Source organism: Drosophila miranda (genome assembly GCF_003369915.1).
Source record: "Drosophila miranda strain MSH22 chromosome Y unlocalized genomic scaffold, D.miranda_PacBio2.1 Contig_Y2_pilon, whole genome shotgun sequence".
Classification (NCBI taxonomy): Eukaryota; Metazoa; Arthropoda; class Insecta; order Diptera; family Drosophilidae; genus Drosophila; species Drosophila miranda.
The window spans coordinates 12,199,906-12,222,942 of NW_022881614.1; the positions used below are offsets into that span (position 1 = coordinate 12,199,906).

At 42.9% G+C, this 23,037-nt stretch overlaps 1 protein-coding gene across 1 annotated transcript in view; it reads left to right on the forward strand.

Moving 5' to 3' along the window:
* The first annotated feature begins 644 nt into the window (after positions 1-644).
* LOC117192671 (serine proteinase stubble-like) overlaps positions 645-23,037 on the forward strand; it is a 39,180-nt gene continuing 16,787 nt past the window's right edge. Inside the window, exons 1-2 of the mRNA XM_033397391.1 lie at positions 645-823; positions 954-1,133. Coding sequence (XP_033253282.1) covers positions 742-823; positions 954-1,133 — 262 coding nt within the window. The 5' untranslated portion in view covers positions 645-741. The remainder of the gene's footprint in view (positions 824-953; positions 1,134-23,037) is intronic.

Consider the following 23,037-nt stretch of genomic DNA (forward strand, 5'->3'; position numbering starts at 1 on the left):
ATCCAGATTCAGAAATCGGATAGATATGGTCGTTATCTATGATTCTGCGATTTTAGTTTTCTCGAGAAAGAATGAAATTGTTTTCTTGATTTTGGCTATAATAATTATACGATCTGGTTCAGATTTTGCACTCTAGAACATATAGTCATCCTCTACGATTCTGCGTTTTTGGTTTTCTCGTATCTTTAAAATTGTGGATGCCACAGATTTTCGTCCTTTGTGGGGGCGGAAGTGGGCGGGGCGAAGTTTTGAAATATTTTTGTAGCAGTGACATATCACAGAAGTCTGGATCCAAAACATCGTTGCTCTAGCTCTTATAGTCTATGAGCACTAGGCGATGAAGGGGACGGACAGACGGACAGACGGACGGACGGACGGACGGACAGACAGACATGGCTGAATCGACTCGGCTATTGATGCTGATCAAGAATATATATACTTTATGGGGTCGGAAACGATTCCTTCTGGACGTTACACACATCCATTTTCACCACAAATCTAATATACCCCAATACTCATTTTGAGTATCGGGTATAAAAGCGAAAGTGCAAGAGTACAAGCGTTGACCGAGAGTGAAAGTCCGCGTCGATCCTCCATCCATTCCATTCCACTGCCATGTCACTGCCCAGACACTGGAAGGACACCTGGCTGCGGCTCCTCGTGGTCGGTGTGGTCTGCGCGGGCTGTGCTCTGGCCGGCGTCTCCGGCCTCGGCTATCCGAGTGCCCAGCAGGAGCACGACATGCTCATCCTGGACGCCCTCTCCCGCCGCAGCGGCACCGGATACTATGGCGAGAACAGCGTAATGGAGATGCTATCTCGAAGTACTTAGCCAAAGACAACTTGATTTGATTTGATTTGAATTGACATTCGAGTAGACCCTCGCCTGAGACCTCCTCCTGTCCAGAGACTAATTTTCTTCTCTCTTTCCCCCACCTCCAAGCGTCTCTGTAGTGATACCGCAATCGTGCCGCTTTCGTGGCCACAAGTTCGAGTGCGGCCTGTCCATCTCATGTGTTTTGGGCGGCGGCAAGCCCCTGGATCTGTGCTCTGGCGGTATGATCTGGTCATGTTGCGTCGACAAAGATCTCGATGCCGAGGAGAGTCCGCATGCCGCTCCAGTAAACAATACGAGTAAGTACTGCTACACCAACTCCCCCTTCCCATTCCCCGCAGGCTTCCTTCCCAAGCAGGGCAAACAGTTTATTCTGGAAGACAGTCCGCCTCCTGCTTTCCCCACCCGCGCTGCCATTGGCCGATTGCAAATTGCTGCGCTTCGAGTTATGCAATTCGGAATCGTATAATAGCGCTATAAATAAGCTTGCATTTCGAAAATGACAACAAATTGCTCTCCGCGCACAGACAGACACAAGAAGCAAGGCAAACAGATCACACAGATACTCCAAGTATGCGCCCATGGGCAGGCACACACACAAAAGCCGAAGAAGTGATCTCTAAATGGAAGGTGTTAGAGTTAGATCATCTCAGATCATCTCCATAAAGATGGGAATTTCGGGAAATTATATGCATTTCTTGGGCTAGGGATATATTAAGATATGGTACGGAAATGCTTATGAAAACCAATTAATCTAGAAGGAAATTATTTTTATAACAAAACTAATGCAAAGAGCAGCGATTTTTGCGATTAACACTTACGTATGGGATCGTAACAGATTAGTGCCAAAAATTAACTGATATAAGAAACGATAATTATATAAACGAAGCGCATATCACACATTAAAATCAAGATAAATCCACTAAACCAGTTATATCCAGAAAATATATATCATATACAAAAACGAGGGGGAACGTTGTGAGTTGCTGCGGACCCCGCAACTCTACAGTTATACCCGATACTAAGTCAGTATGGCTCTCCTCCGGCAGACGCCGCTAATATTAAACGACACGACAAAGAGTGCGTGCGAGAGAGACAGAAAATCAGTCTGAGCGTGACGTCGGGCGCTGCGTAGCCACTGCAAATTAATTTGTTCCTATTGGCTATAAAAATGATCTGATCTGATCCAGATTCAGCAATCTGATAGATATGGTCATTATCTATGATTCTGCGTTTTTATACCCGATACTCAAAATGAGTATTGGGGTATATTAGATTTGTGGTAAAAGTGGGTGTGTGTAACGTCCAGAAGGAATCGTTTCCGACCCCATAAAGTATATATATTCTTGCTCAGCATCAATAGCCGAGTCGATTGAGCCCTGTCTGTCTGTCCGTCCGTCCGTCTGTCCGTCTGTCCGTCCCCTTCAGCGCCTAGTGCTCAAAGACTATAAGAGCTAGAGCAACGATGTTTTGGATCCAGACTTCTGTGATATGTCACTGCTACAAAAATATTTCAAAACTTCGCCCCGCCCACTTCCGCCCCCACAAAGGACGAAAATCTGTGGCATCCACAATTTTAAAGATATGAGAAAACCAAAAACGTAGAAGTCTAGAGAATGACCATATCTTTAAGACTGCGGAATCTGAAATGGATCGTATTATTATTATAGCCAGCATCAAGAAAACAATTTCATTTTTTCTCGCCCTGTCTCTCTCTAACACACACGTAGCATAGGCGGCTTTGCTTAGAGTAAAACATTAGCGCCTAGATCTCAGAGACCACAAAAGGTAGATCAACCAAATTTGGTATCCACACTCCTAATATATCGGACCAAGACGAGTTTGTTTCAAAATTTCGCCACACCCCCTTCCGCCCCCGCAAAGGACGAACATCTGGGGATATTCAAAAATCTCAGAGACTATTAAGGCTAGCGTAACCAAATTTGGTATCCGCACTCCTGTTAGATCTTACTATAAAACGTGTATCTCAAAATTTCGTTCCACCCCCTTCCGCCCACACAAAAGACGAAAATCTGTTGCACTCACAATATTGCACATTCGAGAAAACTAAAAACGCAGAATCATAGATAATGACCATATCTATCAGATTGCTGAATCTGGACCAGATCAGATCATTTTTATAGCCAATAGGAACAAATCAATTTGCAGTGGCTACGCAGCGCCCGACGTCACGCTCAGACTGATTTTCTGTCTCGCTCGCACGCACTCTTTGTCGTGTCGTTTAATATTAGCGGCGTCTGCCGGAGGAGAGCCATACTGACTTAGTATCGGGTATAACCGTAGAGTTGCGGTGTCCGCAGCAACTCACAACGTTCCCCCTCGTTATACCCGATACTCAAAATGAGTATTGGGGTATATTAGACTTGTGGTAAAAGTGGATGTGTGTAACGTCCAGAAGAAATCGTTTCCGACCCCATAAAGTATATATATTCTTGATCAGCATCAATAGCCGAGTCGATTGAGCCCTGTCTGTCTGTCTGTCTGTCCGTCTGTCCGTCTGTCCCTCTGTCCGTCCGTCCGTCTGTCCGTCCCCTTAAGCGCCTAGTGCTCAAAGACTATAAGAGCTAGAGCAACGATGTTTTGGATCCAGACTTCTGTGCTATGTGACCGCTACAAAAATATTTCAAAACTTCGCCCCGCCCACTTCCGCCCCCACAAAGGACGAAAATCTGTGGCGTCCACAATTTTAAAGATATGAGAAAACCAAAAACGTAGAATTGTAGAGAATGACCATATCTTTAAGACTGCGGAATCTGAATTGGATCGTATTATTATTATAGCCAGCATCAAGAAAACAATTTCATTTTTTCTCGCCCTGTCTCTCTCTAACACACACGTAGCATAGGCGGCTTTGCTTATAGTAAAACATTAGCGCCTAGATCTCAGAGACTATAAAAGCTAGAGCAACCAAATTTGGTATCCACACTCCTAATATATCGGACCGAGACGAGTTTGTTTCAAAATTTCGCCACACCCCCTTCCGCCCCGCAAAGGACGAAAATCTGGGGATATTCAAAAATCTCAGAGACTATTAAGGCTAGAGTAACCAAATTTGGTATTCGCACTTCTGTTAGATCTTACTATAAAACGTGTATCTCAAAATTTCACCTCACCCCCTTCCGCCCACACAAAGGACGAAAATCAAGAATATATATACTTTATGGGGTCGGAAACGATTCCTTTTGGACGTTACACACATCTACTTTTACCACAAATCTAATATACCCCAATACTCATTTTGAGTATCGGGTATAAAAACGCAGAATCATAGATAATGACCATATCTATCAGATTGCTGAATCTGGATCAGATCAGATAATTTTTATAGCCAATAGGAACAAATCAATTTGCAGTGGCTACGCAGCGCCCGACGTCACGCTCAGACTGATTTTCTGTCTCTCTCGCACGCACTCTTTGTCGTGTCGTTTAATATTAGCGGCGTCTGCCGGAGGAGAGCCATACTGACTTAGTATCGGGTATAACCGTAGAGTTGCGGTGTCCGCAGCAACTCAGAACGTTCCCCCTCGTATACCCGATACTCAAAATGAGTATTGGAGTATATTAGATTTGTGGTAAAAGTGGATGTGTGTAACGTCCAGAAGGAATCGTTTCCGACCCCATAAAGTATATATATTCTTGATCAGCATCAATAGCCGAGTCGATTGAGCCATGTCTGTCTGTCCATCTGTCCGTCTGTCCGTCCGTCCGTCTGTCCGTCCCCTTCAGCGCCTAGTGCTCAAAGACTATAAGAGCTAGAGCAACGATGTTTTGGACCCAGACTTCTGTAATATGTCACTGCTACAAAAATATTTCAAAACTTCGCCCCGCCCACTTCCGCCCCCACAAAGGACGAAAATCTGTGGCATCCACAATTTTAAAGATATGAGAAAACCAAAAACGCAGAATCGTAGAGAATGACCATATCTTTTAGACTGCAGAATTTGAATTGGATCGTATTATTATTATAGCCAGCATCAAGAAAACAATTTCATTTTTTCTCGCCCTGTCTCTCTCTAACACACACGTAGCATAGGCGGCTTTGCTTAGAGTAAAACATTAGCGCCTAGATCTCAGAGACTACAAAAGCTAGAGCAACCAAATTTGGTATCCACACTCCTAATATATCGGACCGAGACGAGTTTGTTTCAAAATTTCGCCACACCCCCTTCCGCCCCCGCAAAGGATGAAAATCTGGGGATATTCACAAATCTCAGAGACTATTAAGGCTAGAGTAACCAAATTTGGTATCCGCACTCCTGTTAGATCTTACTATAAAACGTGTATCTCAAAATTTCGCCCCCCCCCCTTCCGCCCACACAAAGGACGAAAATCTGTTGCATCCACAATATTGCACATTCGAGAAAACTAAAAACGCAGAATCATAGATAATGACCATATCTATCAGATTGCTGAATCTGGATCAGATCAGATCATTTTTATAGCCAATAGGAACAAATCAATTTGCAGTGGCTACGCAGCGCCCGACGTCACGCTCAGACTGATTTTCTGTCTCTCTCGCACGCACTTTTGTCGTGTCGTTTAATATTAGCGGCGTCTGCCGGAGGAGAGCCATACTGACTTAGTATCGGGTATAACCGTAGAGTTGCGGTGTCCGCAGCAACTCAGAACGTTCCCCCTCGTATACCCGATACTCAAAATGAGTATTGGGGTATATTAGATTTGTGGTAAAAGTGGATGTGTGTAACGTCCAGAAGGAATCGTTTCCGACCCCATAAAGTATATATATTCTTGATCAGCATCAATAGCCGAGTCGATTGAGCCATGTCTGTCTGTCCATCTGTCCGTCTGTCCGTCCGTCCGTCTGTCCGTCCCCTTCAGCGCCTAGTGCTCAAAGACTATAAGAGCTAGAGCAACGATATTTTGGACCCAGACTTCTGTGATATGTCACTGCTACAAAAATATTTCAAAACTTCGCCCCGCCCACTTCCGCCCCCACAAAGGACGAAAATCTGTGGCATCCACAATTTTAAAGATATGAGAAAACCAAAAACGTAGAATTGTAGAGAATGACCATATCTTTAAGACTGCGGAATCTGAATTGGATCGTATTATTATTATAGCCAGCATCAAGAAAACAATTTCATTTTTTCTCGCCCTGTCTTTTTCTAACACACACGTAGCATAGGCGGCTTTGCTTAGAGTAAAACATTAGCGCCTAGATCTCAGAGACTATAAAATCTAGAGCAACCAAATTTGGTATCCACACTCCTAATATATCGGACCGAGACGAGTTTGTTTCAAAATTTCGCCACACCCCCTTCCGCCACCGCAAAGAATGAAAATCTGGGGATATTCACAAATCTCAGAGACTATTAAGGCTAGAGTAACCAAATTTGGTATCCGCACTCCTGTTAGATCTTACTATAAAACGTATATCTCAAAATTTCGCCCCACCCCCTTCCGCCCACACAAAGGACGAAAATCTGTTGCATCCACAATATTGCGCATTCAAAAAAACTAAAAACGCAGAATCATAGATAATGACCATATCTATCAGATTGCTGAATCTGGATCAGATCAGATCATTTTTATAGCCAATAGGAACAAATCAATTTGCAGTGGCTACGCAGCGCCCGACGTCACGCTCAGACTGATTTTCTGTCTCTCTCGCACGCACTCCTTGTCGTGGCGTTTAATATTAGCGGCGTCTGCCGGAGGAGAGCCATACTGACTTAGTATCGGGTATAACTGTAGAGTTGCGGTGTCCGCAGCAACTCACAACGTTCCCCCTCGTTTTTGTATATGATATATATTTTCTGGATATAACTGGTTTGTATTGGATATATATAATCAATAAGAAGTGGAGTTAAGAAAAAAAATGGGTGTGGCACCGCCCCTTTTTATACCCGATAGTCAAAATGAGTATTGGGATATATTAGATTTGTGGTAAAAGTGGATGTGTGTAACGTCCAGAAGGAATCGTTTCCGACCCCATAAAGTATATAGTTAAATATCCGCAACTCGATTTTAAGTTATTAAAAAAGACTTTTATTTTACAACTTAAATATCTTTATGTCACAAGATTTAAATGAATTCCCCGACTTGACTTTGGGTCTGCTTGTCTCAAACGGAACTGATCTCTCTGCTGCTGGCTAGTTTCCATGAGCCCTTCTCGTGGAACTCCCGACTCTGGCTTCGGGCGTTGCTTTCCTCGGCTGCATCTTCGTGTCGGTGGCGTACGTGCCTGGATCGATATTTGGGGATGCGTCGGCTTTGATGAAAGGCATCCACTGCTGGCGATCGGTGTTGCATTATATGACGGAGCTAGGAATGTGATACTCCTTGGTTTTATGTCTAGCTTTGATTGGTGCTCATGAGTGGCGTGATTCTAAAGAATCGATTTCTCGAGAGTGGCGTGATTCTAATGTTGATGAAACAATGTGGTACATTGTTTATATTATGGGGGGCCCTAGCTTGGAGTATGGGAAGAAACAGTTATTGATTCTTGAGTGGGGTCCTGTTACTTGTGTGGATGGGGTGGATGAATTGTACATAAACATAATGTGTATGGGATGTGGGGAATTATGGATATGTCACTCCCCCAACGTTTGTTATTAGCCTGTCCCTAGGCGATTACCCTCGGGTATAGTGACGGGGTGTCAAGTGCGGTGGCTGAGGTTGGTTCCTCTTCTGCTTCTATTATAGGGTTAATACAATTAACCGTGACTCTTTTAGAAGTTTTCTTAAATTTAACAGCTACATAACTTAGTAGTACTAATATAATTATGACAAATGAAATTAGTAGACTTATTTGTAATAGGTTACTATATTTGGTGTATTGCATAATTATTTCATTAGTTTGGACATACGACAGTGGTTTTATTTTAGTTACGTTGTTGTTGACATAAACATTCTGGGAAAAATCTAACATTGTGTTTGATATTGTAAATTCATTTAATTGGATTGAACAGTTGTAGATTTTTATAATGGTATTTCCTTCCGCTATGATTTCTTGGTTTACACAATTCTGGTTTAGCGTTGTTTTTGGAAGATTCCATGTGATTAGTGTTGGACAGAATTTCGCTGCCGTTGCAAGGGAAGTTCTTGTACCGAAAAGTAAAAACGCAACCATTCATATGTAAGGTTTATTTGTGACTAATAAATGCTCTGCTCGCAGGCAGATAGAGACCGAACGAAAGGGAGAACAAAAAGGGAGATAAGAGAACGTCGCTTCGTTACGTCTCTCACTCATACATACGTCTACATACTCATATGTCTGTCAATACATTCGTGCATTGCTAGAGATGGTCATTCTTCAACACCCTTCCTCAATGCGTGCATGCTTACAAATTCCATTTAACTCAATTTAAACTTAACAATTTTGTAAATTCGACATGCTTTCTCTTAGGGAGATTCTTGGTCAAGATATCTGTAATCATATCTGTTGACTAGCATACTTTAACTTAACTTGACCTTCTTCTACAATCTGTCGTACAAAGTGATATCTAATATCAATATGCTTGGTCCTTGAGTGATGCACTGGGTTCCTAGCCAGCTCTAATGCGCTCAGATTATCGCCATATAAGGTAGTTGAGGTAGCTTCATCTCCACAGCCAATTTCGATGATTAAGCGACGTAAGAATATGGACTCCTTACACGCAGCCGATAGTGCCATGTATTCTGCCTCCGTGCTGCTAAGTGCCACGCTGCGTTGTTTCTCAGATCGCCAAGAAATTGGGCCACCTGCCAAAAAATAAACATAGCCCGTATACGACTTCCGGTTAGTTCGATCGCCGCCCCAATCCGCATCCACATATCCAGTAAGTGGCTGGTGACACCCTTTGTAGTGTAGTTTGAAGTTCATCGTCGCTGCCAAGTACCTCAGAACGTGCTTCACACCAGCCAGATGCTCTGCGTGCGGATCTTTGTTCCTCTGGGCCAACTTTGCAACTGAATGCAAAATGTCCGGTCTGGTTGTGAGTGCCAGCCACATCAGCTCACCAATCATGGATTGATACATGACAGGATCAACCTTTTGACACTGCTCATTAGTACAATCCACCTGGAACCCCGCATCCAACGGAGTAGCCACTGGTCTACATTTGTCCATGTCGTGAGCTTGCAATAGTTCCTTGATGTATTGCGAGTGGCCTATGGTGATAGGCCCAAGCTCACCTTCACGGTGCACCTCCATGCTTAAAAACAGCTCTGGAACACCTTTGTCGATACATTCGAACGCATTTGAAATAGCCGATTTGATACCGAGCATGTCCTCTTTGGACTGACATGCTATAAGTAAATCGTCAACATATATCAAGATTAACGATAAGTTACCTTTCCCTCTCTGCTGGTAGAGGCACGGCTCGTTTTCACAGGAAACAAAACCCAGATTAGTCAGGACGCCATTCAGCTTCGAATTCCATTCCCTTCCTGACTGCTTCAATCCATATATTGCCTTTTTAAGCAGCATAGCCTTCGCTGGATAAGCTCGATCAATGTACCCTTGTCGTTGCTCCATGTACACCGTATCGCTCAGGTCACTTTTGAGGTATGCCGTACATACATCCATTTGGTTGACATATAATTTCAATTCTGCTGCTAGCGCAAGAATAAATTGCACGCTCTCCAGTCTGCAGACTGGAGAAAATGTTTCCGCATAGTTTATGCCGTACTGCTGGGAGCAACCTTTTGCCACCAGCCGCGACTTGAATCGTTCGATTTGACCATCTTTGTCGCGTTTCAGGCTATATACCCATTTGCATCCAACTGCTCGTTGTCCTGCCGGTAAGTCTGCCAACTGCCATGTCTCGTTTGCCATTAATGCCTCATATTCGCGTTGCATCGCTTCGGACCAATGTGATGCATGAATACTGATCAACGCCTCCTCGTAGGATACTGGAATCTTTACGTCGCTGGCAACCAGAGCACCAAGAATGTTGTACTCCTTTCTCGGACGGCCAGGTTTGCCGGTCCGAATCAGCCTTGGTCTGCCAGGTCCAACGCGAGGAGCTGGCTCATCTGACTCAACCTTTTCTGTTGCGCTCTCGTACCCATCAGTACCGCTGCTACTGGGATTCTCCCCGTCAACGCTTGCACCATGGCTGCTGTCTCCACCGCTGCTGTCAATGTCATCAGTATCGCCGCCTGACTGCATGCTAACTTCTGCCTTCGGAAGTTCGAATGTGACTGTATCCTTGTCGTCTTGGATCTCGTCAAAGAGAACATCTCGCCTCTCAATCACCTGATGAGACACAGGGTCATACAGTCGATAGCCCTTAGCCGCTACTGAATATCCAATCATGCGATATTCTTTGCCTTTTGGTTGAAGTTTACTCTTCCTTGGACCCTTGTCCAAAGCTACTGCAACGGAGCCAAAAACCTTTAGATGACCAACAAAAGGTTTCTTACCAGTCCGAGCTTCCATAGGCGTCATACTGGTCAGCGCCTTGGTCGGTGATCGATTCCGTACATACACAGCTGCGTTGACTGCCTCAGCCCACAAGGATTCGCCTAATCCTGACTGGACCAGCATACATCTTGACATTTCCACCAGAGTGCGGTTTGCCCTCTCAGCAACGCCGTTTTGCTGTGGAGTGTACGCCACTGTCAGCTGCCTCTCAATCCCATTAGTTTTCAGAAATTCATCAAACGATTTGTTGACAAATTCACCGCCATTGTCGCTCCGGATACATTTGAGACTTTTTTCCCGTTTGCCGTTCAACCAGGGTTTTGAACTCGACGAACTTCTGGAAGACTTCATCCTTTGTCCGCAGGAAATACACAAATATACGCCTTGATTTGTCATCGATGAAGGTTAGAAAATACTTTGATCCAGCAAGCGACTGTGTGCCAAAGGGCCCGCACACATCTGCATGAACTAGTTCCAATATATCTTGAGCTTTACTGGTGGTTGCAACAGGAAATGGTTGCGCATGAATCTTGCTGACCATACATGTTTTGCAATTCATATTCGCCGGGAAAACCATATTTTCAATGCCGCGCACCATTCCTTTGCTGATCAAATCTTTCATACTACTGATGTTCAAGTGGCCGTACCGTTTATGCCACAGGGCACCATCAGCCTTAACCGCCGCAAAACAGTTGTTTTGTTTTCCTCGAAACATATACAAGTTTCCAACTCTGTTCGCCTTTACAATGCATTCGCCATTTTGGATAACTCGTGCATATTCTTGTCCAAAAGTGACGAAACATTTATTCTGTACAGCGCTGCTCACCGAGAAATAATTTCCATTCATTTCGGGCACATAGAGAACATTCTTTAACAGCAGCGTGCATATCTCTGTCTTCAGCTCTACTTCCCCTTTTCCTTCAGCTTTTAGGAAACCAGAGTCAGCCAGACCAATCATTTCTGTGTGTTTCTCGAACTTTGTGAATAACTGTTTCTCACAACACATGTGGCTTGTGGCACCACTATCCAAACACCACATACTCTTTTTCAAATTATCTGCGTCCAACGCATTTAATAGACTGCACTGCTTGTTCTCCACTCTTGCTGCCCTTTCCACATTTGCGCTCTCCTTCTTACACTGAGCCTTCATATGCCCGCGCTCACCACACTTGAAACATATCATTGTATTGTTTCTCTTCTTTAGCGCTCTGTGCGCGGCCGGCTTATGTACTGCGGTATATGCCTTTGCGTATTCCTTTTGATCTTCTGTGTTTCCATTTCGTTCGCCTTCTTCCTTCAGTTTTACGCATAGAACATCGAAAGTCGGCAGACTGTCGCGCGTCTCTATGGCGACAACGAAATTTTCGAATTGTTCTGGAAGGCTTGACAACAAAACAATTGAGCGCAGTTCATCATTTAGCTCGATTCCTACTGACCCAAGGCCATCAAGAATATCCACGAACTCATTAATGTAGCTTGAAATGCTTTGCCTTTGGTCCATGCGCTTGCTTAGCAACTTCTTGTACAGTTAAACCTTTCGTACAGGTCCACTTGGTTGATGAACACTCTTTAATTTGTTCCATGCTTCGGACGACTTACTGCAATTTTTAATGTATCCCAACTGTGAAGTTTTCACACTCAATGTGATCATGGCCAGCGCCTTTTCATCCTTGGCCTGCCAATTCACACCTTCGGGAACATTCGTTGGTAGCAGGTCACCAGATGCCACACTCCACAATTCAGCGTGCACCAACACAGACCGCATTTGAATACACCAGGAAACATAATTTCCCTCCTCTAATTATACCCGATACTCAAAATGAGTATTGGGGTATATTAGATTTGTGGTAAAAGTGGATGTGTGTAACGTCCAGAAGGAATCGTTTCCGACCCCATAAAGTATATATATTCTTGATCAGCATCAATAGCCGAGTCGATTGAGCCCTGTCTGTCTGTCCGTCTGTCCGTCCGTCCCCTTCAGCGCCTAGTGCTCAAAGACTATAAGAGCTAGAGCAACGATGTTTCGGATACAGACTTCTGTGATATGTCACTGCTACAAAAATATTTCAAAACTTCGCCCCGCCCACTTCCGCCCCCACAAAAGACGAAAATCTGTGGCATCCACATTTTTAAAGATACGATAAAACCAAAAACGCAGAATCGGTGAGGATGATCATATCTTCTACAGTGCAAAATCTGAACCAGATCGTATAATGATTATAGCCAGAATCAAGAAAACAATTTCATTCTTTCTCGCTCTGTCTCTCTCTAACACACAGGTTTCATGGTCGGTTTTGTCAATTGCAAAATATGAGTTCAAGGATCTCAGAACCTATAAGAGCCAGAGCAACCAAATTTGGTATCCACACTCCTGTGATATCGGACCTTGACCGTTTCGTGTCCAAATTTCGCCACACCCCCTTCCGCCCCCGCAAAGGACGAAAATCTGGGGCATCCACAAATCTCAGAGACTATTAAGGCTAGAGTAACCAAATTTGGTATCCGCACTTCTGTTAGATCTCACTATAAAACGTATATATCAGAATTTCGCCCCACCACCTTCCGCCCCCACAAAAGACGAAAATCTGTTGCATCCACAATATTGCACATTCGAGAAAACTAAAAATGCAGAATCATAGATAATGATCATATATATCAGATTGCTGAATCTGGATCAGATCAGATCATTTTTATAGCCAAAAGGAACAAATCAATTTGCACTGGCTACGCAGCACCCGACGTCACGCTCAGACTGATTTTCTGTGTCTCTCGCACGCACTCTTTGTCGTGTGGTTCAATATTAGCGGCGTCTGCCGCAGGAGAGCCATACTGAGTATCGGGTATAACTGTAGAGTTGCGGTGTCCGCAGCAACTCACAACGTTCCACCTCGTTTTTCTATTTGATACATCCCGCTCATTGCTGATTATCGTTTAGTCTCTGAGTCACACCGATGTTAATAGTTCGTAACTAAAACAATCACTTTACTTTTAATTTACAAAATCCGAACCTGGGCCCATAACCTGTTGGACAGAATTTCGCTGCCGTTGAAGTTCTTGTACCGAAAAGTAAAAACGCAACCATTCATATGTAAGGTTTATTTGTGACTAATAAATGCTCTGCGCGCAGGCAGATAGAGACCGAACGAAAGGGAGAACAAAAAGGGAGATAAGAGAACGTCGCTTCGTTACGTCCCTCACTCATACATACGTCTACATACTCATATGTCTGTCAATACATGCGTGCATTGCTAGAGATGGTCATTCTTCAACAATTAGTATATTGGGTTCAATAAAGTTTATGTGAAAGTTTTGAAAAGTTTTGGAAAATGGACATTTAGTGGGAATTTGCATTAAAATTCCTTTTATACAATTGTCATTGGTTTTCAATCTAGTTTCTTTAACAAATACTTCTTCATTTTTTATGTAGTACTTGTCGTATGTCATATCTGTTAACATGTTATTTAATTCGTCTGGATACGGAACGATTTTATAGATTGGTACTTTTGTAATGTTTTTGGGAATGTTGGAAATTATTAGAATTTCGTTGGTATCGGATTTTAGCCATGTGGAGGTTTTTATATTTAGTATTTTCTCAGAATTTATTTGTTCCAGGTAGTCTTGTTTTAATAATTTTGGATTAAATATACCGAGCCTAGTTAATTGCATACCTAGTTCTATATCTTCGATATATTCTGTGAAATGTTGTAGATTGAATATCAAAATTTCTATTTGTTGATTCCTGTCTTTTTCTTCATTTAGTTTGTTTATAACGTTTATTCCGCTATTAACTGCATCTATTACCAAATTTAGTTCATTCATTTGAATGCTATGGCTGGCTAAAGGCTGTTCCTACTATATTGATTAGGCCTCTTTTATTTCTTTTGGTTATTTTTAGCCCGTTCATTTCTCTTTGCAATTTGTCTACTAGATATTTTATTTGGATTATGTCCTGGAATTATTATATTTGCTTCTATTAGATTTCTTCTTTTTCTTGAATTTTGATTTATAATGAGTTATTTTCCTACCCCTATTCTTTTCTTCATAATGTTTTTCGTCTACCTGTCTAATTTCGCCCGTCCTTTTGAAAGGATTTGTTACCTTAGACTTAACTAGAGGTGATAGTTTATAGCGGGTATCTACTTCATACTCTATGCGGTTTTTATTTAATTGAGTGATTTTATTCACTTTATTTAGTTGGGTGTCATAATCAGGTGAGCCTGCATAAATGAATATATCAGCTGGTGTCCTATTTGTGGTATTATGTTTGGTTTTATGATTATAAGTATAAAGAATTAATTCAAACTTCGTGAATCTATCTTCTGGGTTATCCTCGCTAGATATTATTCTTAATTTTTCATTTACTGTTTTATGAAATCTTTCTACTTCAGATATTCCATTTTTGCTGGAAGTGATCTCTATTTTGACGTTTTCCGCATTCAGCCATGCTTGCAATGATGTGCACATAAAAGCTGAATCTTTATCGGCTTTGATTTCAATTGGTTTGCCCATCTCGTTAAAAACTTTCATGAACCAGTCACGACTTTTTACTTCTACAAGAGTGGCAAACTTCGAGTATACGTCAATACATGATAGGAACTGTTGGTTACCAACCATATAGAAATCTATGACGTATTTCTCTCTGATGTTCAGTATTTCCGGTGTAGTTTCGAATGCCAACTTCGTATTTCTATGCTCTGTTTTGGCAATATTACAAGTAGGACATTCGCTTATGATGTTTTGGATTAGTTTTTGATAATCCGGGTAATAGTATTTTCCGCTAAACCAATTGACGGTTTTCTCTATCCCTGGATGGAGTAAGCCTTTATGATTCTTTAATATGGTTTCTTTAAATTCAGCGTAATTCTGAATATCTAGGAGTTTCGTGCTTGATTTAATAGCTTTGGTTATATTGTTAGAATTAATAATTTCTAAATAGGCTTTTTGGAATGGAGGAAAATCTATTTCGTTATGGAAATATAATGCGCTCTTTTTGGTGCATACATATTCCTTTATTATATCCTTCGCTAAGGTGTTAGTCATTTCCTTATACGTGATCTTCATTGCCTTTTATTAGCACAATTTGCCGATTGTAATAGTTAATTGGTCTTTCCGTGATAGCAATGTGATTTAGATTGTCTTCCTGTGCGCTATGTACAGTTGCACCAACGCTATTGGAAGCTTCTCCAAGGAGATTTTCATTAATCTTTACCCTTGATAAGGCATCAGCTACATGATGATAGATATTTCATTTTAAAATCAAACTCATTCAGTTTTATTTTCCACCTTTGTAATTTCATATTTGGCTCCTTGAGGTTGTTCAACCAAATCAAGGGTTTATGATCGCTTTGTATCTCGAATGTTCTACCGAACAGGTATGAACGGAAATACTTGGTTGCCCATACGATCGCTAATAATTCCTTTTCGATGGCTGAATAGTTTATTTCATAATGTCCATGCTTAAAGGAGAACGCAGTTTTGGGGATTGAGCTAGGTTCCATGGGTATTTGATGGAAACCTTTTGCTAAATCGATTGTCGTAATATACTGACATTTACCTAGTTTGTCTAGGATTTCATCCATTCGTGAAGTTGGGAATTTGTCCTTAACTGTTATTTCATTTAGACTTCTATAGTCTACTACCATTCGATATTTTTGCTTTCCTGAAGCATCTATCTTCTTCGGAATCATAGATATGGGCGAGCAATAAGGAGAATTCGACTTTCGAGTTATTCCCTGATCATATCTTTGATTTGCTGGTTTACCTCCTGATCATGTATCTGGGCATATTTGTATGGTCGTCTGTAGACCGGGTATTCATGTTGAGTTTTGATCTCGTGCTTGATTGTACTTGTGAAAGTCAAATTGTCACCTTCTCTGTACTGCACATCCTTAAACTCATATAAGACCTTCTTTAACTTTTCCCTCTCTTCGTCGTTTAAGTGTTCCAATCTTAATTGATTACATTCCCTTAATTCACTGTCTAGAGCTGAAGCGAAGTATTGATCTCCCTCTGGAGATGGGTCAAGGCACTTAGGTGCGATCTTCTCTTCTTTTGTAGAGGGATCAGTGCACTTCTGTGCGGTCTTGCCGGCTTCAATAGCTTCTCCACTCTGAATGATTGGGTACGACCTAGCTCCTAGTTTATTTACAGTGTCATTTCTGTAATCGATGACGGCTTTACTTGCCATCAAGTATTCTCTTCCTAATAAAATATCATAATTTTCGGAAAAGTTATGTATGTAGAACTTTTGTTCGGACGGACATGTTTTGTTCGTATTCCTCATTTTACTCTTAGTTAAACGGACAGGTCCATTGATGGTATAGACCGTAAGGTTATCGTCTTTTATCTCGGAATCTGTATAATTTTCTTTCATGATGTTGATCGATGATCCCGAGTCAGCGATACACCTTAATATTCTTTTATTAATGGTAATGTTTATATAGGGTCCTCCTCGGTTTCTTCCGAGGCGGCTTGATGAAAATTTACGTCCATCTTCGTTTGGCCACTCTGGCTCTCCCTCCCTCTTTTAGTAGGTTGGTTGGGTCCACTCCCACTAGCTTGGTTTTGAGATATTTGCTGATTGAATGGATTCTGAGCCCTACCTTGATTCAAGGAATTTTTGAACTCATTGTATAATCCAGGATTTTGGGAATTTTGATTTTGATTTGTTCGATTAGTCTGACCTGTTCCAGATGAACTCTGAGTTTGATTGTGATAGTTAGTAGTATTATAATTTGGATAATAGTTTCCAACATTCTTTTGATTTGATTGAGACGATTTCGATTGATATTTATTTGTACCTGAATCTGTTGTACTAGCTTCGTACAATCCTTCTTCTTGTGCTGCCTTCTTAAGATTAGACAATGTGGTAATATCTTTTCTTGCTAAGGTCATGAACATTCTGTCAGGAAGTTTTCGAGTAATGACATCTTTAATTGTGTTGTTCAAAGCGTTTTTATAAATGACCTTATTTTCTGGTATGTTTTCTAAATTTAGCTTATTGTTTATTAATAATGCTTTTATCTCTAATTCTTCTATAAACTTACGAAGACTGCCGTTGAATCTGGTGGTGTATAGTTGTCGTAAGAGTTCTTCATATGGTGTGTGATTTTTGAACTCGTTGATCAGCGCCGTCTTCAGTTCGAGCCACGTGTTGGGTTGTATCATTTGCGATATGCGTTGTGCCTCTCCTGACAGTTGGATCTCGGTCGCTCCAAATAGGATCCTTTGTTGGCGAAGATCTTCAGTTGGATATAATCCGCATACATATTCGATTCGTTTGATAAATGAGCTTAGCTGTCCAGATGAACCGTCATAGGCAGGTATTTGTCTGATCGACAGCAGTGCCTGGTTCAAGTGGATTTCGCTCATTGATAGTGGTGGTAACGCCATGTTGTTGGTGTTGATTGGGTTTTTTTTTGTTTTCAGTAGTTTTTAACATTATTTTGGTTCACTTGTAAGTTTTTTGATTTTGTATTTAGTGTTTCACTGTTCTTGGTGGATCACTATCTCCGCTTACTTCAGTTCACTTAATTTTAGTTTTGCAAATCGTATGTGCTCGTAACACATAGGTTCTTTGGCGGATTTCACAATTTTATTAACGATTCCGGGATTACGTGATCACAGTAATTAGAAATTACACAAGCTGACCATTACCGAAATATAGGAGTTAATTTTAAACGAAATCCTACCGACTGCGCCAGTTAAATATCCGCAACTCGATTTTAAGTTTTTAAAAAAGACTTATTTTACAACTTAAATATCTTTGTCACAAGATTTAAATGAATTCCCCGACTTGACTTTGGGTCTGCTTGTCTCAAACGGAACTGATCTCTCTGCTGCTGGCTAGTTTCCATGAGCCCTTCTCGTGGAACTCCCGACTCTGGCTTCGGGCGTTGCTTTCCTCGGCTGCATCTTCGTGTCGGTGGCGTACGTGCCTGGATCGATATTTGGGGATGCGTCGGCTTTGATGAAAGGCATCCACTGCTGGCGATCGGTGTTGCATTACATGACGGAGCTAGGAATGTGATACTCCTTGGTTTTATGTCTAGCTTTGATTGGTCCTCATGAGTGGCGTGATTCTAAAGAATCGATTTCTCGAGAGTGGCGTGATTCTAATGTTGATGAAACAATGTGGTCCATTGCTTATATTATGGGGGGCCCTAGCTTGGAGTATGGGAAGAAACAGTTATTGATTCTTAAGTGGGGTCCTGTTACTTGTGTGGATGGGGTGGATGAATTGTACATAAACATAATGTGTATGGGATGTGGGGAATTATGGATATGTCACTATATATATTCTTGATCAGCATCAATAGCCGAGTCGATTGAGCCCTGTCTGTCTGTCCGTCTGTCCGTCCGTCCGTCTGTCCGTCCCCTTCAGCGCCTAGTGCTCAAAGACTATAAGAGCTAGAGCAACGATGTTTTGGATCCAGACTTCTGTGATATGTCACTGCTACAAAAATATTTCAAAACTTTGCCCCGCCCACTTCCGCCCCCACAAAGGACGAAAATCTGTGGCATCCACATTTTTAAAGATACGATAAAACCAAAAACGCAGAATCGTAGAGGATGACTATATGTTCTAGAGTGTAAAATGTGAATTAGATCGTATAATTATTATAGCCAGAATCAAGAAAACAATTTCATTCTTTTTCGCTCTGTCTCTCTCTAACACACAGGTTTCATGGTCGGTTTTGCCAGTTGCAAAATATGAGTTCAAGGATCTCAGAACCTATAAGAGCCAGAGCAACCAAATTTGGTATCCACACTCCTGTGATATCGGACCTTGACCATTTTGTGTCAAAATTTCGCCACACCCCCTTCCGCCCCCGCAAAGGACGAAAATCTGAGGCATCCACAAATCTCAGAGACTATTAAGGCTAGAGTAACCAAATTTAGTACACACACTCCTTTAAGATGTCACTATAAAACGTATATCTCAAAATTTCGCCCCACCCCCTTCCGCCCTTCCGCCCTTCCGCCACAAAGGACGAAAATCTGTTGCATCCACAATATTGCAGATTCGAGAAAACTAAAAACGCAGAATCATAGATAATGACCATATCTATCAGATTGCTAAATCTGGATCAGATCAGATCATTTTTATAGCCAAAAGCAAGAAATCAATTTGCAGTGGCTACGCAGCGCCCGACGTCACGCTCAGACTGATTTTCTGTCTCTCTCGCACGCACTCTTTGTAGTGTCGTTCAATATTAGCGGCGTCTGCCGGAGGAGAGCAATACTTTCTAAGTATCGGGTATAAATCTAGAGTTGCGGTGTCCGCAGCAACTCACAACGTTCCCCCTCGTTCTTTTTACTGTTGTGGTTGTGGCTGTTGCTGCATTGGTAATTGGTTTCTATACGATTACGATACAAGTAACCAATGCACTTGACGATGCACTATGGTCCGAACGACCACTTTTGTTGGCCAAAACCTAATTTTTAAAAGTCACAACTAAAACTTGGTTTTGATCACTCTGCATTAGAAAAAGATGGACCATTATAGCTGCGTACCAGAAATTTCCATAGATGGCGCCACATTCGCAAAATCAGCTGTGCAGCCCAACTGTTTTTATAGTAAAGCACGTGAAGGGAAAAAGTGCAAAATTAATAACCATTTGTTGCATGCGAAGATATCGATAGGCGAGACCCTAGAAGCGCTGAGAGGAAGGTATTTTTTTGAACAGGGTGGCAGGGCCAAAATTTAAGGGGAAAGGTTAGCGAAGAGTGGCCACCTGGTCCTGGAGAGTTAGAGTTCCGCGCGCTCTCCGGAGCCGTTGTGAGAGGATTTCCGATCTCATCCCATAACGGAGTCCCGAAGCCAACTCACCCACACCCAAAAGAAAAGAGAGCCGACAGCAGCCCGAATCAGGCCATGCCCTTGAACCTAGTTCAAGGGCGATAGAACAAAGAGCGATGGGGATCGGCAGCCGGGAGCATTAACAGAACAGCCAAGAGGGGGTTCAGAAAAAAAAGTTCCCGCAACGAAGGAGCATGCGCGCCGGACCTAGTGACTTAGCGATTTTTTTTGTTCTGAAAGAAAAAGTGAGTGGGATGAGGATGGAGTAGTGGCCATCACCCTGCAAAAAAATGAATAAAAGATAAATAAATGTGATTCCAGGGGATCCAGATCAGGGAAAGACCAGGAACCAGGACCAGGAAGCATAAGAGTGAGTCCGCTCCAAAGGGGGAGTAAAGAAACCCCAAATTTATTTTTTTGTTGGCCGTAGGGAATAGGTCACAGCTCCGCCACCCTGGCCTGTTGTTCTTGCTGGTCTCGAAGGATCAGACCTGGCCACGTAGTGCGGGACCCTCGCCCACTTAGGGAGAAGAAAAAAAAGCACATCAACTTATTTACTCCCATTAATTATTTTTGTTAGACGTCTCTAGTTATAAGTATATGTAATTTAAGTCCGTCCATATTTATTATATATATGTAACCTATTTATTTATATTTATTATATTATTTATTCCTATTAATCTAATTATTTATTAACCGCCAGTAGTACTAAGATGAGGGGGGGATGAATAGGCAGGCCTAGTTTAGAAATGATATCGTGTGAAAATAGGAAATGAAGTGAAGATTATAACGAAGAAATGAATTGTTAAGCGTTTCGTATGGGGGGAAGAGGAGCCACAGCAACGAGAGGGTAAGGCTTTTGCCAATGGCAGGGAGATCCGGAACGTGTGATTCAGATCTCAGGTAGGGTGGGTGCGTCGGGGGGTAAAACATCGACACCTCGACCTGGTCCAAGTCTGTGTTGAGGGAAGACTGTAATGTTGTTTGTCGAGTAGAGTCCGTTTTTTTCAGTTTTTTTTTGTCGGTTATTTTTGTTGTTTCATTTTGTTCGAGATGTCCAATCAGTTGGTTGTTGTGCGACCTGAGGGCTTGGGAAGTATCCAGCCCTGGGATGACTGGCTAGCCGGCCTTGCCCCAAAGAAAAACAAAGGTTCGTAACAATAATGGCGCCCAATCTGAGACAGGGAAGTGGACTCGCAGTCCTGGCTCGACCATCAAAGAGGGAGAGTACGGATGCGAATCATACGGACGTCGAAGAAATTATAAATATCCAGCAGAGAAGATAGATCTCGAGTGGTATTCTGCAATCTGGGGTCCATCGGTGTTCCGGTGGCCTGTGAGGGACTCGACGAGTTGGCTCACAGAAGCACGGCGCGGAGGGACCTGAGGATGCAAGAAAAAAATCCACAAAGTAAATAGTTTTTTTTGATGTTTGATGTTTCGGCACTTATCTGACAACGGGAAGCAGGCAATCTCAAGAGGGGATTTGGTTTGGCACTGGCAGAGGAGAATCCAAAAGCCAGTTAGCAACCGGCCCGGTGCCTGGTGTGCAAAAGGAGAACCTGAAGAAAAAGAAATACCCGAAGTTAGGAATGGTCAGAAAGATTTCTGTTTTTCGCTTCCCCTGCTTACCGCTGGATGGAGTCGGGAGAGTAGATTCTCAAGGAGATTTTTTGTTCTGAGTGGCCCGTGGGGACAGATGTCGGCCACGCGTTGCACTCGGAGCAGCTACAACATCCCGCAACGAACATTCAGTAGGGAAGTAGGCGGAAACAGCGACTGTAGGGAAGTGAGCGCCCTTGACTCTTAATCTTTCAAGGAAGATAAGATCAGTCAACAGCGCTCGCCAAATTTTAGACGTTGGACAGGAAAAGACGTAGAACACCATGTGCAGAGTTGGCCCTAGTAGTAGTTGTGGTTCCTTTCCCCCTTATTAGTGTTTTTGCCGTATTAAACGTTTTTGTGCTGAAGATCAGTGAGTTGGCGTTATAGGTAGTGTTTATGCGATTGTTCTGAAAGAAGAGTAGATAATTAATTGTATTGAATAGAAAGATAAGTAGGATAGTTCGAGGTAGGGAAATACAGGGCTAGGTTGATGAGCGCGTACAACTTGCGGTCTAAGCAGAAAATGACTCGCAGGACTCCTCCACCAGGTAACCTCCAAGGACAGATGCAAGGCGGGGACACACAGGGCGCTGAGGGGCGTGAAGACGACAGCTGGAATTTGCCAGGCCAATCGAACGCACTGCCCTCCGAGATTCTCTCAGGAGTAAATGTCGCCATAGCGCAAGCACAGGAGACGTGGAGAGGCAGCATGGCAGATACTCTGAGTAGGACGTTGCAGGAGGAGATCCGTCGCGGCTTTATGGAGCTGATGGGGGCCATAACAGAGGTGATGGCGCCTATTCGCCAGAACGTGGAATTGATCCAAGATCTGAGATTGGAAAGAGACCAGGGTGAAAACAACGATAATAATAATGGCGATCAGCAGCCTCTAGCTCACCTCAGGCAGAAGCCGAACACAGGGACCATGCCCAAAAGACCCAAGGACGATGACGCATGGAATTCACAGTCGCCTCCAAGGAAGCCGGCGAGGTTGAGCCAGAACTGGCGCCGAGGAATAGCCGATGCGGACCTGGATCCAGGTGCTGGAAGGCAGAGACGGGAGACATCAGGAGACGGCGGAGGTCCAACAGATCTGCCACCATATGAAAGGAGAGATGATTGGAGAGGAGCGAGATGGGGGCGCGTCGACAAATGGGAAATCCACTTCGACGGAGATGGAGATCCAAATAAGATGACGGTGCAGGACTTCGTGTTCAGGGTCGAGTTCCTCCGTAGGCAGAACCGACGGTCGTGGGACGAGGTCCTTGACAACTTTCACCATCTCGTCAAAGGACAAGCGGCGGAGTGGTATTGGCAATTTGTCCGAGAACGGCCTCCGGAAGGATGGGAGGATTTGAAGGACGAGTTGGTGTCCCGGTTCCGAGCAGTGGGTGGCGAGTTTGAG